This window comes from Serinus canaria, chromosome Z (assembly GCF_022539315.1).
Source record: "Serinus canaria isolate serCan28SL12 chromosome Z, serCan2020, whole genome shotgun sequence".
Lineage (NCBI taxonomy): Eukaryota > Metazoa > Chordata > Aves > Passeriformes > Fringillidae > Serinus > Serinus canaria.
The window spans coordinates 50,422,908-50,440,078 of NC_066343.1; the positions used below are offsets into that span (position 1 = coordinate 50,422,908).

Consider the following 17,171-nt stretch of genomic DNA (forward strand, 5'->3'; position numbering starts at 1 on the left):
TCTCCTCATGTAGAGGTAGTCTATAATCCTAACAGGAGATGTTACCTACCATCAAAGCATCAGGAAAAACAAAAGAAAATGGGGGAAAAACCAAGGGCTTAGTTCTGGGTTGGGTTTTTTTTAGCCTCCAGCATGTATTTCTAGTGTTTGCATAAGCCTTCTTCCACTTTTTAAGGCATATACCTCTGAAAATTAGAAACAGAATATCTTTGCTATTATCTATCTTATAGCAAACATTCCTGTTGCTTTCTCTATGCTCAAAAAGTTTGAAATTCTCTCTGTGAATTCTGATGATGCCAATTCAATCAGGATCTCATTTGAACAAACAACTTCAAAAGATTATTTAGTATTTAAAAGTGACCCTCTCCCTTAGAAAAAGTAACATTAAGTCTCTTATTCCAATCTTTTGCTTATTCCTTAATATAATGGTATTTCTATTTTCTTGACTTCCATCTTACAATACATCTGGTTGTTTTTTCCTCTCTTTTTACATGATGCTGTTCTTCAAAAAATCTCTAAGAAAAAGATCTTTCTCTTTTAGCTTGTCTGAAGCCAAGCTGACAAACATCATAATCACTCCAGAACATTTTTTATGTCCTCTGTGTAGTCTGTAATAATAAAATTATCTCTCTGCCTGAAAGGACCTGAGAGCTCCTCTGCTCTTGTCTTCTAACTAGTCTTCCATAATTTTTTTGATTTAGCCTTCCCTTTACAAGAACCACTCTTCAGGGGTGCTCAGAGAAGAATAACCTTGTCAAACCAAACCCACGCATTTGCCATATGAAATACCTAGAATGCAAAGAACTCCATATCCATTTCAATACAAATACAGCAGCTTCTCCAGTACATATTTATTTGCTTAAATTAATACAATACATCATACATGCTTTTACTATTGAGATAGAAAGCCAGAAACTAAAGATTCACATATAGTTCATTCACTTCATGAGCTGTGGCATTAAACAGGAACTTGATGTTCTACATGAAATAAATATGCAACACATTATTTGCAAAATCTGTTAGGAGCACAAAATGTTAGCTCTGTTACATCTTGTTCAGCTAAGCAGAGATGACATTTTCAAAACTGTTAATAATTATTAAAACTTCTAGGAATAATAAATATTGTACTTATATTACTTCTTAACTGTACACTCAAAACAGCGGAGTCCAGCAGCACCATATGAAGACAGAAATCAAAGAATAGGTAGTAGACAAACACAGAACTGTAAAAAGGTGGGTGCAGTAGCATTATTTGGTCTTTCCAGTAACTTGTTTTATAGGAAACAGCGCAGGATAAACTTTAGTTATGATATTAATCACAAAGTATTTTACCCTTTGAGCTTCTGAAGACAGAGCACCTTCTTTGCTGTCGCAAACTGAAGGCTGTCTGGCAGCCAGGAAAACAATTTCACAAGGAGATGGCTGAGTCCTTGTGGCCAGACTAAAAACACTTTGCTCCAAGTCACGTACAACTCAGCTTTCCCTGTAAATATGTTGTCTATCTTCACCTTTAAACTTCACTAGCCCAGATTTTCCTCCACCTACTCTTGGCTGCAAAGTGTCTTGCAGAACTCTCCTTGCTACCTTTAAAAGCCCCTGACTTAACAAACCACATGCCTTCACTTGCCCAGACTCTTTATGGTAGGGCAAATTTATCTTTTCCTCAGCCTGACTCCTGAAGCATCTCAGCTGTGCAAGTTTGTAGCCACTCTTATTTGCTGTGATGCTCTCCGAAAGGATGAAACAAGTCTGCATAAACAATGCAGGGAAATTGTATAGATGTGCTTTAATACAGAGGTGGTGGAGACTGGGCTTTAGTTTCATGTGTCCCCATAAACTGAAAACCTAAATAACAGTGAAGAGTAGTAAGATAAAGACTTTTTTTTCCCCACAACATAGCTAGAAGACGATAGATAAACTCACATTAGGAATGAAAAAAAGAAGAAAATATATCCCCCAATGTCCAGGACACAGGCAATGTCTCTACTGGACTTCTGAGCCTCTACACAAGGCAAAATAAGGAAGCTAATCCCTTGAAAATTACAAATGGGAAATAGCTTCATTATGAGAGCAAATTTCTATAAAGCATTTTCAAAGCTATTAAAAAGCAAAGGCTGTTACTGTCTGTTCCCAAAGCGGTGCCAATGTAAATAGTGTGAAAATAACTTATGTTTGAAAAGCAAGGTGCTTCACAATGAAGGCTGTTATTTCACTTTTAATTTGTCCCTTGAGGCCTCTTTGTAACAAGTGTCTCAGACCCATCTACATTATGTTCTACAGTAGGGAGGACTGTCATCTCCTAACCACTTTGCTTGGATCGCCTGCAACTGTCTTCTTACCTCAGTAATAATTTTGTTTGTAATTTCTCTTATTGATAATTTACAGTTTTAAATAACGTTTTTCCTATTCTGACATGAATTAGACTTGCATATTTGAGAATTAGTTTAGCATAACATTATGTCTGGGCAGAATCTCAAAGTCTCTTTGTGAAGAAATAATCTGCTTTCAAGTAAAATGCGATGAAGAAGGGTTCACATTATGAATTACTTGCAAATAGTATTGCCATTCTGGGACTTTATTCCAGCTGTCTGTGTGTGGTTGTCCAGTACTTCTGCTCCTGTAAGAACTGCACCTGCACTAGTGGGTAAATTGAGTGCAGTGAGTGTGGTTGAAGGAGTTTGGATTAACTATTTAGACAACCCAGAACTGTCTGCAGTGATTTCCTTTCCTAACGACACATCTGGCACATTCTCTTACAAGATCAGTAAGGAAACTCTGGATTGCATACTTCCAGTAGACATAGTTTTTTCAGTTGCAGAATCATATAATCACAGAAGAATTTAGGTAAGAAAAGACCTCTTCATATCATTAAGTTCAAACTTTGAGCAATCACCACCTAGTCAACTAGATTAAGGGATACATCCAGTCATTTCTTCAACACCTCCAGGGATGTCTGACTTGTTGCTCTTCTCTGGACATGCTCCAGCACTCCAATGTTTTTCTTGGAGTGAAAAGCCCAAAACTGAACACAGGATTTGAAGTATGGTCTCACCAGTGCTGAGTACAGGGGGACAATCCCTGCCCCTGCTCCTGCTGGCCACACTGTTGCTGGTACAGGCCAGGATGCCATTGGCCTTCTTGGCCACCTGGGCACTGCTGGCTCATGTTCAGCTGCTGTCACCAGCACCCCCAGCTCCTTTTCCTTGGGCAGCTTTGCAGCCACTCTGCCCCAGCCTGTGGCACTGCCTGGGGATGCTGTGACCCAAGGGCAGGACCCAGCCCTGGGCCTTGTTGGACCTCACAGCACTGGCCTTGGTCCATGATCCAGCCTGTCCAGATCCCTCTGCAGAGCCTTCCTGCCCTCCAGCAGATCTGCACTCCCACCCAGCTTGGTGTCATCTGCACAGTGACTGAAGGGGCCCTCCATCCCCACATCCAGATGGCTAATAAAGATGTTAAACAGGGCTGGGCCCAGTTCTGACCCCTGGACAACACCACTGGTGACTGCCAACTGCAGTTAACTCCATTAATCACCACTCTCTGGGCCTGGCCATACAGCCATGTTCTAACCCAAGCAAAGAGTTCATCCGCCCAAGCCACGATCTGTCAGCTTTTCCAGGAGAATGCAATGGGAGATAATATCAAAGGCTTTGTGGAAGCCCAGACAGAATACATCCTTTGATATTAGTGGGTGGGAGCTGAACTGTGCTGAAAATGTCTCCTTTGCTCCATTTGTCTGGACTGCAATTGGTATGTAATACTTTGTTTCTTTCTTGATAACGATTGTCTAGCTGTCCTATAGCACTCTCCAATTAATAGACAAGACTGCAATGGTTGTGTACTTTCCTGCTTTACACACCACAGGACCGAAAGGACTTGCTAAATTCCACCCACCTGCATGATCACCTTTCTAGAAATTGTGAATAGATTCCCGATTCCTTGCTTGTTCTTATCATGTGAACTAATATATCTGGAAATGTGGAGTGGACTGATCTTGAACTATGCACAGCTGGACACTGTGTAGAACACTACACTACCAAGAGGGAGACAATTCTAAGAGTTAGTGACTCCCAGCTCTTGCTGTATACATGCTCAAATGGGAGCTTTTTCTGGTAGATACAAGCTAGTGCCAAGAAGTTAACTGAAGGAGTTGCTCCCATTTCTGGGGGACCATCTACTGGACCATGCTGAATTTCTACCCAATTATTTCCCCTATAATCTGAGAAATAATACAGTTACACTCATTACTCAAAAAAATTTCCTAACTTTTTTGCTTGACCACAATGTCTTCCTTGAAAGAAAGATGGCTCATTTTTCAATAGGCATTGTCTTACAGCTAAAGCAAGGAAGAAGGATGTTTATGATAGAAGAGTCAATCCCTGAAGAAACATGACCATGTACCTCCAAAATACACCTCAAAGACTTTTTAAATTCTAACGTGACCTACCTTCCAGTTCAATTTGGCATAACATTTTTATTTTAAAAATATGCACAATCTGACATAGAATTAATTAAGAAGAGTCACCTGGATGTTACTCTTTATCAATAGCTTTTTCTGCATGAATTTCTGCATATGTTAAGCCATGCTTGAGCCTTGAAAAAGGAAAACACTGCCTGTAGTCTTGGACTACACAAACCCAGTTGCTGCTAAACTGGTAGGCATGAGAATCATTAATTTGAGAGGTGTTTTCTTATAGGGGCAGAGAGCTGCAGCTACATGACTTGTCTTAGCAAGCCATAAAAGTAGACGACTATATTTAATTATAACTTGCTATATAGAGAGCATGATTGCAATGCATTTCGAATCAAGAATTTGGCAAGGGAAGTGAAGAAGGTAGTAATATTTGAAATAGATGTACCATATATATGGATTTTAACCTTTTGAGCTGGGATGTCCAAAGGACATAGGACAAATTTTATGATAAATTCAATTTTTATTTCTATGTAAGCAATAGTATGATGCAGGGCTGCTTTTCATTTTTCTTGAAGATGCAGGAACTAATATGCTGTTCAAAGTATTCATGTAATTAATGAAAAGCTTAATGGAATATGCTTTTCCCATGTTGGTTATAAACTTATAACTATATGAGAATCAGACCCAGAAAAGCTGAGTCTGACTCCATAAAAACAGCAAGAGTGAAATTTGTCTGAAAGACCTGCAGCTTACTGCTCAAGCGTTCCAAACAAGATTTTTTGACTTTAATAAGAGGAATGTTTTCCTCTGTGAGGTCCTGCTTGGTCTATAAGGGTGGTTTTTACCTTCTGAAACAAAAATTAACCAGACCTGTGTATTCCAAAATTATCCTTTCTAGTAATGATAAACTGAAGAGATAAGTGGTAAAGCTGCATAACTTTTTCAATTGAATGACTCACACTGTGTTATGTATAACATAACACTCACACACACTCACACTGTGGCAAGGTTGGGAATGCTGCATGCTGATGCAGTACTGCATGCCCAGTACATGTATTGGTCCAAGCAGGCAGTAGAACACAATGTCAACACAATCTATGCTATTTCACTTCAAGAGTTTCTGAATACTCCCATATTGGCTGAAACACAGCAAAGCATGAACATTCCTTGTGCCAGAGAACTAGCTTTTGTAATAAATTCCGGTCCTTTCAAAGCCTTACAGAACTGTCCTTTACTGCCTCCCAAGGCATTAGTTTTTCTTATTATTTTGTTTCACATTTCTCATTGTAAGTAGTTGCACTAAGAGTCACTTCAGTACATCAAAGTACTTGGACTGTGTTAGTTCTGAATGTTGACAGCATTTTCATGCATGCCATGTTTAATAGTACTCTGGCTTATAATGTGAAATACTTTGTATTTTCAGATATTTTTGAGGCATATAGTTAGAAGTTTTCATATATATTTAGTCAGATAATAAATCAGGTGCTAAAGTGTGTTGCCTTCTGCTAAGTAGAAAATTGCATGTAAGTATCTATCCCCATATAATAGGAAGTAAACTTCTGTACCCAACCCACTGTCTGTTATACATTAAACAGATAAATATTAAAGTGTTATTTTTCAATATCTATAGTATTTCTTGGTGACCTCATGCTGCTTTATTCTTTTAATGTATGTGTTTTACCCTAAATTATTTGTAATAATTTGGCTTATTTATTTCTAAATACTACTACAGACTTCCAGGCTTTAGTAGCTTACAATTCATGGTAAAATCTACCTGGTTACCATTTTCCAGCTGTTTTAAAATGTCCATTTTAAATGCCTATAAGCATTGTTTGTTTTTCCATTTTTCTTTCCAGCAATTCTTTCAAACTCTTGTTCCTGTGCTTGAAATACAAGTAATCAGAGAGAGAGTGACCAAGTCTGGCCTTTTCAAACGATCTAAAGCTGAGATGTTCTTTGTTGTTTGCAAGCTCTCCCTCTCCATGTCTCTCCTCTTTGTCTGAATTTCCTATTCTCTTCCCCAGTCCTCCCTCACTTAACACCTCTTCCTTCTCATTGCAGTAGGACTCTCTGAAGTCCTTCATCATGCACTCAGGTTTGCCAGAGAGATCTTGAGCCATGCACAGCTTGTTGTCAACATGATGGTACGTGGCAGGGCTGTATTGCTCTGCCTCATAGCAGTTGTCTTCCTCTTCTTCCTGGCATGAGCTTCCCTTGGCACTCTCACCATCAGAATGAAATGAGATTCCCTTCCCTTGGCTTTTCTGGGAAAGATCAAATGGCTCTTCCTGTTCCAAGCTTCTCAAGACATTTGTCTGGGACAGAGCAATCCTTCCTCTTCCAAAACCTTGCAGTAGTTTGAGAGGATGAGAAAAGGAAAAAATTATATACTGGAAATTTTACTATTTGATACATGGCTAAAACCCAAAATCTGTGGTGTCTTTGTATTTAGTTTTTTATCTTTTTCTTCCATCCAGCTATCTCCAAGTACTTCACTGTTTACATCTCATGGCATCTCCTTCGAGATGCTACAAAAAGGAGTGCATACACTTCCCAGCCAGGTTGGGACACACAAAACATTGTTTTATACAGCCAGACTCTGGATGATGCAGCTGGGAATAAAAGTGAAATGGTCTGGCCTCTTGTAAACTGAATTTTGCATCAACCTACTCACTTCCTCCTTCCTATTCTTTTTCTAAAATAAAACTTGGATCTAAAACATCACAGTCCATAATACAAAATCCAAGGTTTTGTATTTTATGTTTCAGAGGAGTGGAAGAGACTAAAAACATGGTAATCTATTTGTTCCATGGACACTGTGGTTCAAAGTTAATACTTTTCAAATGAAAAGACAACAGTCTCAGAAGTCTATGACTGTCCTTAATTTTTCCCCTTTCATCCACTGAGAAACAATCAACTGAGAAGGTCTATGCACTAGACAGTGCTTCAGCTTGAAGAAATCATTATAAACAAATGATGATTTTGAGCAGTGTATATGAATATGCATCTAATGCTGGATCTGGTTTGTCTTAGTATTTGTCAGTGTCTTCCCTCTTGCTGGAAATACAGATTATCCAAGAGGCATCTGTGGACTCAAAAATGCTCCGAACACCATCAGGATATATTTTAAAAGATCAGATACTGAAGGCATAGGCCAGCCTCATTAAAGACTAGTGACAATACAAGGTAAGGATTTCACCCAATAGCAAATACCTATGAAAAGTGAAAATTATTACCTTGTGAGTGAAATCCTCTTTCCATGACCCCATGTTTGACTTTCATGTGCCTGGTTAGGTTCCCCTTCAAGGTGAATTTGCTGGGACAGTAGAGGCACTTAAACGGCTTACTATCTGAGTGCAAGTGCATGTGTCCCATTAAATTGTGCATTCTGTTAAACTCCTTTCCACACAGCTGTAAAAATGGTAAAAATGAAAATTATTAGTTTGAAGCAGTATTTTCAAGGACAACATTTTTAAAGGAAAGAGGACCTACACTTCTCAACTTAAACTCTGGCAGTTTTTGGCTGCAAAATGTTTTTCAAAGTTCCATCAAAAATCCTACAGGCAAAAACATATGGTTCAGTATCTATGGCACTCTGAACTGCTGATATTTTTTAATATTGTTGGCCAGCACACATAGCCCAGGATTCCCCAAAAGCAGTCAATGTTGTTATAAGGAGGGGAAAGACTTAAGGGAGTAATTTGGAAGGCTCTTAAATTGAATGAGATTCAAAATAAAAGTTTCTGCCCTGATGAACCATTCCATTCATAGTTTATATATCTAGCCTTTCATCAACTACAATGTCAGGCAGGCATGGAATTATAAAATAAAACCAATTAAGGGTTTCTGTGAAACAGAGTAACAGAATATCACTTATTTTTATATGGAAATTAAATGGCTGCACATTTTGCTTAAAGCTAGAAATAGCAATTCCTTGTTTTTCTGTGTTTCTTGCTCACCCCTTTTTTCCCTGATTCTTTCATCATTTGTTTATAGACTCCTCTGTTTCAGTGTCTCTGGTGAGTAAGCTGCAATTTAAACAGTAATGAGGCTGCAAGAATGACTCAGCTTTCCCTCAAGCATGTTCCTGCCAGCTTGAGCCACTGATCGTGCAATTTTTTCCTTTGATGGAACAATACCGGTGGGTTTTATTCATTGTTGTTTACTTAGATGGGTCCTTTTGTAGTCTGGACTCTTATGTATTCTTAAGACATGAGAGTTTGGCATCACTATTACAGGCATCCAGTCTTACTTGTCTTCTGGTCTTTCCTTAACAGGATTTATAATTTTATTCACATTCAAGTGGCTATTTCCATCCTCTGCAAACTTCTGTGCTTGCTTTCTACTTTTTTTTTTTTCTGACTTGTTTTATCATTGGATTTTAATTTTTAAAAATTATTCTTATTACTATATGAACCAGAGTAACCATTACTGAGTAAATGAAACCTTCATCTAGCAGGGTAACCATCTGGTAGGTTAACCATCTGGCAGACAATTAATAAATAGAAATTACTAAGACTCCACCAGATTTTTTGTATAATCTGAATTTGAATTTTACTTATTTGGTATTACAGAAGAACTGATGATGATGATTTACCTCTACAGAACTTGTAGATGTAAATTCAGAAAGTCATCACCTGGAATATCTGGATGAAATGTAAATAGCAAAAGGATCCTTGGAAAACCAGTACTGCATGCTTTGTGTTTTAAGACCTCTCTTGAGGGAAAATTGAATCAGTTCATTAATACAAAAATCAGCAGGTCTATTGCTTTAAAATAAAAATGAGAGCTGAGTCAGAACTGCAATAAGACAGAGTCTGAAAACATTCACTTTCTTTTCAAAAAAATATATGCTTCAGCTGCATATGCACCATTTGTGGTTTTCTGTCTGCGATTTTACTAGAATGAAAAATCTAGCAAATAAATTTATCAGCAAAGGGTTAGAGAAGACAGCTGGTGGAAAAAAATAATAGCCACTGAATGTGAGTAATCAATTTTTAAAAGTAAGATAGCTGTTTCCAAGGGTCATCCATCCATTGAGGAAAGAATACTCTCTTCTTCATGTTCAAAGAAAGTTAATATGCAGAATTATTTACACTCAGAGAAATTATGGAACAACAAAATACCTCAGGAAGTGCTGGAAGGAATCAGACTCTCATCTAGTTAGACTACTAATGGGCACAGAAAATTTGCAAGGATTAACAGCAGCTGACTGTATCTTGACAGCTGCTGGAACAACCTATAACATATCAATATTACTCCTGCTACAAGAATGTCAACAATAATATCTCTCTAAACACCTCTTTGCTGAAGGCTTCTGGTGATCTGCTTGTACTTGGCTGACATATGCTATCACCAGAACTTGCTTTTCTATATCTAGGTCTTCTCTGTCTCAGCTGATAACCAAGGAAAATCATGTTGAGTAGATGAGTGGCTTCAGTACTGCATGTAAACACTTATCTTTACGAGGTCTTGAGTATTAAAATTTATTTAGAAGGAGAATTTAGTTGCTTTCTGTCAAGGCAGTATTTGTTTATCTTTCCTCTTACTGAAAAGACAGGGACTTGGTAAAGGTTATTTCTTTATGGCATAAAATTTCTGTGTCTGAATAAAGTTGATGGGTTTTCCATTTCCAGAGTCAGGCACATCTTTGAGATATGTAATGTGCTCTTGTCCTGAAATCTCCTCTGGAGACATGAGGAGATCGTACTAGAGCGCAGAGGTGTGGCATGAAAATGAAAGAAATGCAGATAGGAAAACTGTTTTTTGGAATGATGGGTCTCTGTGGCATAATCTCTGTTTAACTGATCATTTCAAAAAGACATTTTTCAGATGAATAGCTATGATCCAGATGTAAAAGGAAGTAGGTTTCTCTCTTGTATTCTGGAAGACTGCAACTCAAATCTAGTTGGAGTAATAGCTACTGCTCAATGAAGAGCTTGCATCTGCAGACCAAATTAGAAGAGTGTACAAGATTTTCATTCTCTCTGACATGACAGGCTTGTGAGCAGAGTGTGAAAGATGACGCTGAGACAGTTGCATGAGAGGAGCTCCAACAGAACTCACTGCACTATAGCACTCAGGGAGATGAAAAGTTTTTGCAAGAGAACTTGGGATATCAGGAACAACATGGTTTACTTGTGGACCTTCTGTCAAGCTGTCTAACAGAATAATGTTCAACAAAATATTTAGACAAAATATAATTAAAATCTTGAAGAGAACAACTCAGCTGCAAGTCTGCTGAACAGACTTAGTTGCACTGGCTGGTGAAATGGACTTCAGTATAGTTTGCTAGAATAGTCTACATTAGTTCCACCCTAGATTTTTTTCCTCATAAGCCCACACATGAAGTATCATCCTTCTAGATTTGTCACCAGTTTTCTTTCTTCTCAAAGTACTTTTCTCTCACATTTTCTTTGATTTTGACTCCTGTTTAAAACCCACATTTTTAGATAGGGAAAAAAGTGTTGTTCAAAGGATCTGTTTCAGATATTTGTCTGGGCTGCAGAAAAATCTATTGCATCTTTATTGGAGGTCAGAAACATTGATTACTTCAGCATTAAAAGCAACAGTAAATTTAATGAACCTTTCTCTACAAATCCAAATTAGTACTGTTGCACCAGTTGTTGGAATACCTTCATAACTGTTCATGGTTTTTTTTTCTTAAACAGAAATAAAAAGGCAACATGGGCTCAGGCCTTTAAATGCTACAGACAAGTTCACTCTTCAGAAGAAAATCAAGCAGAGATCCCAGCTGCAGCTGGGTGAGGAAACAGAAGGGACAACTATTTGCTACTCCCTCACTTCTGATAGTATGTGCTTAGCTGTGATTAGACACATAGGAAAGCTCATGTTTTCTTTTGCTCTGAGAAAAAGGTAAAGAAAACCATTGCATGCAGTGAAGTATAAAGGCTACTGCTGTGCCCTCTTTCCCTTGCATTCTTCTTCTTCTTTTTTTTTCTTCATAAGAAGGGTGTTCCTTTCCTCAAAGAAAGAAGGAGAGGGAGAATGACTGTAAACTGTCCAAAAGGACCGTGAGAAAACAGGAAGCTTTGAAAAGTACAAGAGAAAGCAAGATGAAATCTATTTGCAGGCGGTTCCCCGGGGACATGTGAGCCATTGTTAAGCAGGCTGTTCATACAGCTATATCCTTCCTTCTGCTGAGGAGGAGCTTGGTGCCAAAAGGCTGCTATCTGGTCATTGCCTTAACCCTCCAAGTACCAGCCAGAAATATTTGCTTTCAAGAGTCTTCAGGGGCTCTGTCAGAGAGGTAATGTTAGGATGTTCCTAATGCAAAAAAGCAATTCCTGATTCTGTGTCTGCTTATTGTTGCAATCTTCACTGCCACGGCACTGATGCTAATTCGTACCCCTTTAGACATATGAGAAACAGATTCACTATGCTTACTTGTTTCTTTCCTCATTGGAACACTGGGTGGGGACAGAAAAGTAAAAAAATAAGAAAACCAGGTGTTCCTGTAGAGCTTTTGTTACTGTCTGGAAAACATACTGGTGATACTCCATTTCCCAGTTCCAACTACTGCCCTCTCCAAGTTTCAATAGTCTGTCATCATCAAACACTGAGCTGAACACAACCTTCCAGCTAATCCGCACGTACCCAAAAAGTCATGTGGATCCACATTCTGCACCCACAAAATCTGATCCAAAATTTGAAAGTCTTTTCTGAAGTTTGGGGAGTTAGAGTTCAGCCAAATGGGAACCACAAGGCAGGTTTGCAGATGTTCTCAAAGACTGAAAACCTCCAGCAGACCTGACTTGTTACACCCTAAGAATTTCAGTAAAAGAAATTCTTTTATCAACATGGAGTAATGTAAGTACTACTACAAAACACACTGCTTTCATAAGATATAAATTAAAATAAAACAAAATACTGAAGTTGGAAGACTTTGTTGCTAGTTTTTCAAAGCAAAATGTTTTGAAGTTAAGAAAGAAAAATTATGAAGTCAGAAATTCATTTTGACATTTTCCTACTAAAACTAGCACTGAATACCATGTATTGCTATGACATTTTGAAATTCCACATTTTTTTCAAGACAAAATAATTCCATTTAAAATTTTTCCTCCATCTCTGCTTCCTCATGAGAAGTTCCTTTTAAGAAAATATTCAATACCATAAAGATGTAGGGTTAAAGAGTTCTAGAAATTGCTTCCAAATCACTCTTTAGTTACTTATGCATAAGCTGGGTTATATGCTCCCCTCTGTATTTACAGCCATCTTAGAACAAATTAAAGTGGGGAAAAAATCTATAGCCTTTGACTTCACAAAGTATGACTATAGTAACGAACTAGACAGGCAGCAAAAGAACTTATGTAGTATCCAATGCTAAATAAGAATATAGATATGAATAATTATTAAGAAATATATTAGAAGTAAACAGGGTCAATAAAGTCTTAAAGGTTTGTGGGGAAGGAGGACAAGAGAGGATGGAAAGGGAAATGCCAGCCTCCAGCGCGGGGTAGAAGCAGCAAACTGGAATTTGCACAGGATTGTATAAAGGCCAGGTGGTCTCAGAGGCTGTTTTGTTAGCATACTGATATCCTGCCTTGAATTCCAGTCTGGTAATTACACTCTACACATTCAAATCCCTTCTGTAGTTTTATTTTGCTGTGGCTTTTTCTGACCCCTTTCTTGAACTGTTGCATAGCATCACTGTGTGAAATTGTGGCTGCTGATTTTTCATGAAACTCTGCAGGGTGCATGACTTGATTTCTGCTTTTTGTCAGTGTTTCAAGCTATTAAGCACTTAAACTTCTGTTTGGACGGCTGTACTAAGCAAATGTCAGATATGTTTATTGTTCGCAAATGTCTGTGGCACTTTAACAATTACAAGGAAAAAACCCCAAAACTTATGTGAGGATGAATGATCCTGAAGGGAAAGGGAGTAAACCACAGGTATTTATCTGTGGTATTTATAATTTGTGCTACATGAGCAGAGCCTGGATAAAGAAAATCAGACTGGTTTATGTTAATTTTTGAATAAAAGTGCAGTATGTGTTAGCAAGTTTTGTTTTTATAATTCTACCATATTATCATATGGTGATAATATGAGAGAAATATACTTTAGGTTAATACCTCTGCCACCAAATGTACTTACCTTGCATTTAAAGGGTTTGACATCAGAGTGAACAATCATGTGGGCCTTGAGAGTCTGCTTTTGCACAAAGCTCTTGAAGCACAAATGGCATTGATAGGCTCTTATATTGGTGTGGATCAGGACATGTCGCTTCATGTTGGCCAGCAGAGTAAATTCCCGGCCACAAATTCCACATTTGTGCTCTTTCACACCCTGAAAGAAAAGAAAAATTCTGTAGATGCAAAAATTTTTAGGTAATTTAATCATCAGCACAGCAACTTATGAATTATTCATTCTGCATTAGCAAAGTTGATAATAAATTATGTCACTTTTAACATTTTTCAAGGTATTTTCTCCTGACAAATTCTTACAAGCTTCTGAGAAACAGAGAAGTAAAACAAAATATAAGCTTAATGAAATAATGAAGTCTGTTTTCAAATAAATCAGACATAGTCAGTGTCAGAGCTTCCCTCTCCTGCTCAGCTGCTTAAGTAAAGTATTGATTCTACATCTCACATTTTTTGCAGAGACAAAAACCTGCTTATTCTTGGTGGGATTTTCAGTAACCACTATGGAATTATATCATTTTATATGAGCTTTATGGAACATTTCTATCACTTTTTTATTCTATCCACTCAATTTACTACTACATAATTCAATATTCTTACTCACACCCATGTGGTCTGTCAGCTTCTCAGTGATTTAGATACTATGAAAATCAAAGAACTTTCTACTAAACAGCTTAAGAGTTTAACTTGCTGAAGGTAATAAGGATTTACTAGTGAGGTGCTGAGAGCAATTACTCCTTCCACAGCCCTTCTTTAAAAAGATGTGAAATGACTGTCAGCAGTTTTCACAGTTAATTACAAAGCTAAAACTGAACATCACCAGCAGTTTCAAGTGTCTGTTCATCTGATATGAGGCTGCATTTAGCCAGCTAAGTACTATAAATTATTTTCATGGTGAATCCACCTGTGGCTGTGAATAAAGAAGCAGAAGCTCTCTAAAGGCCCTGCAGCATTTCATTTCCTGTGACAAAAAAACCTACCAAGTCTTCAATTAGTGGAATCTTGCATGGTAAGTCTGAAGAGCAGGGAATGTCCAGAAAGAACAGAAATTATATGCATGAAGCAGAAAAGAAAAAGCAAATGCGGAATTAGAAGTTGTGCAGTTTTCGAAGAATATGTGACTATAAGTCTCAGGGGTTGTAGCTTTCTGTATTTCTAATGTTTTTCATGTAAAAGCCAAAATTCAAATGTTAACGGAAAAATATGCAAATCTGGAAGCAAACTTTTTTTAAAGTGAAAGGATTTGACTTCTCTTATTATTTTTGTAGAAGTGGATAGTCAATTTCAGAGCTTCTTGAATGGAACAATTGCATTTTTCCTATTTTTGAAAGCAATCTTTTCGGAAAATTTCCAAAGTACCCTAAGCTGACCCTGCTGTCACCACTGTCAGCAGAGGCAAGACTGCTACTTGATATGAATTGGCTGATATTGTGATCCTGCTTGTCCATTTCTATTAACTGGTGTTCTGGATAACATATGCACAAAGGGGAATTTTTCTTAAGGTTATTTTGTTTTTTAAATGTCTCATTATAATGATTCTTCAAAATCTGATTAGTAATAACATACTTTTTTTTTTTTTTTGCTACAGTCCACTACAAACTCACATACTTCCTAATTAAGGGAACAAAGTATCAGAACTGGCTTTCCTTAAAAAAAAAATCTTAAAATTTTGGGACTGGGGGGTGGTTATAGAGCTCTGCAATATTTTACAGAAGGTCATTCTGAAAAAAGCCCCAAGAAACAGAGAGATATGAATCCAGTTTGGGGAAGTGATACAGGGGGTTTAATTGAATTCCTGCTTAAAACAAAGTTGGGTTTGCATGTACTTTCTTAAGGCTGACAAAGACATCTGGCTGACATGACTGCCAGCAATGCTGGAGTTTCTGTGTAAGCCTCTGCAGCTGGCAAGAGACCACATTTCTGAGGAGGTAGCCTTTGTGTAGCTTTCGTTGCCTGTAATCCTTGTCCTGCCTTCAGATGCAAGATGAGAGCTGGCTTACCTTGTGAGTCAGGGAGTGCTGCTTCAGGTGGTGCGGCTGCACAAACTCCATGCCGCATTCAGTGCAGATGTATGGGCGGATGTCTTTGTGCTTCATCATGTGGTTTTGCAGCTGACTTGGGTACTGGAAGGTCTTATCACACTCGGTGCAATTGTACTGTATAGGACCACGGTGGGTGGTGAGGTGTCTCTTCAGCTGGGCCAGAGTTGGAAAGTCCAGACCACACTCCACACAAATGTTCTCTCGTCCACTCTCATGCTTAGACTCATGTGCTTTCAGCTCACTGGGGTAGGCAAAACCCCTGCCACAGATCCTGCAGTTGTAAGGTTTGATATCACTGTGTTGCATCATGTGTCTCTTAAGGTGACTGGTTTGTGTGAAAGCCTTGTGGCACACCTGGCACTTATGTGGCCGAGTGCCCTGGTGTGTCAACATATGTGTGTGCAAGTGGCTCAGCTGCTTGAAAAGCTTGCCACATCGGGTGCAAGCATGCGGTTTAATGCCACTGTGACCCAAGATATGGGTGACCAAATTGTACTTGGATGTATAGGACTTCTCACACATGGGACATTGCCAGCGTTTCTGTTCACCCCCCACATCAACATAGTAGCTGTCATCTATCTGAAGGTTGACATCTACTCTTTCCACTTTCTGTTTGTTTTCACCACTTTCTCTTACTTCAGCCTTCCTGAAGGGTGGTTCTGGAGGTCTTTTCACTTGAAAAGGGTTCCTGAAATGAAAGTTTGGTGGTACAATGAAAGGAAACATTAAGCCAGGGTGGACTTTAGGATAATAAGGGTAAGGAGCCTGCATGAATGCTGGGCTACTGGGCCATGCCATGTTAGGCTTCACTGGTTCTTGCTTAATGGGCTTGGCTCCAAAATGCTCCAGAGTTCTGTAGAATTGAAAACCAAAGTTGCAGAGGTCAATCATCTGGGAACTGTACTTGGGCTGAGCTGGCTGTTGGAACACCAAGGGGAGACTGGAAGACCCCATGTCATGATCCTCAGGTCGATCTGGTGATGATGAGGACTCCTCAAGGGTGATGGGAGGAGGCATTTTTGTTGGCATGCTCTTGCGTTTGCGAGACCCTCCTTCCAAGGACCCCTGGAATGTTTCCATGTTTTCAAGAGGACCATAGCGGAAATGTGAGAGGTGTGTTCTGAATTCTTCATCAAATTGCGTTGTTCTGTGTGGCTTTGTAACAGGGCTGAGTGGCTGTAGACAGAGGGAGAAGGGAGAGGCTCGGGTACTGTCCACATTAAAACTTGTTTCTTTGGTCTTCATCATATTTAATTTTCTTCTCTGTGGCCCAAATTCCTTAAAATAAGCAAAAGAAACCCCAAATCTGTTTATTTCTTCATGTTTTTCTGGATTTAACAATCTATTGACTATTTATTTGTTTTGAAGATTGTTGGGTTTTTAAAATAAATGCAACTAAGGATTTCCTAGGTCCATATAGGACAAAGGCCTTTTAAAGCAGTATTAAATTAGTAAGTGAAAAGCAAAAAACTTTCCTGCAGCAGATTTACCCACACAACATTTTTACAACATAAACATCCTGTACTGTGACACACTACTTCACAGATGAACCA

At 38.5% G+C, this 17,171-nt stretch overlaps 1 protein-coding gene across 4 annotated transcripts in view; it reads right to left on the reverse strand.

Moving 5' to 3' along the window:
* Window positions 1-836: 836 nt before the first annotated feature.
* Window positions 837-17,171, reverse strand: part of ZNF366 (zinc finger protein 366) — a 35,689-nt gene continuing 19,354 nt past the window's right edge. For all 4 annotated transcript variants that reach the window (XM_009093982.4, XM_009093983.4, XM_018918434.3 and 1 more), the window contains 4 exons: window positions 15,577-16,896; window positions 13,530-13,721; window positions 7,651-7,825; window positions 837-6,761 (listed from right to left, as the gene is read on the reverse strand). In XM_009093982.4, the coding sequence (XP_009092230.2) occupies window positions 6,226-6,761; window positions 7,651-7,825; window positions 13,530-13,721; window positions 15,577-16,896 (2,223 nt within the window). In that variant the 3' untranslated portion in view covers window positions 837-6,225. The remainder of the gene's footprint in view (window positions 6,762-7,650; window positions 7,826-13,529; window positions 13,722-15,576; window positions 16,897-17,171) is intronic.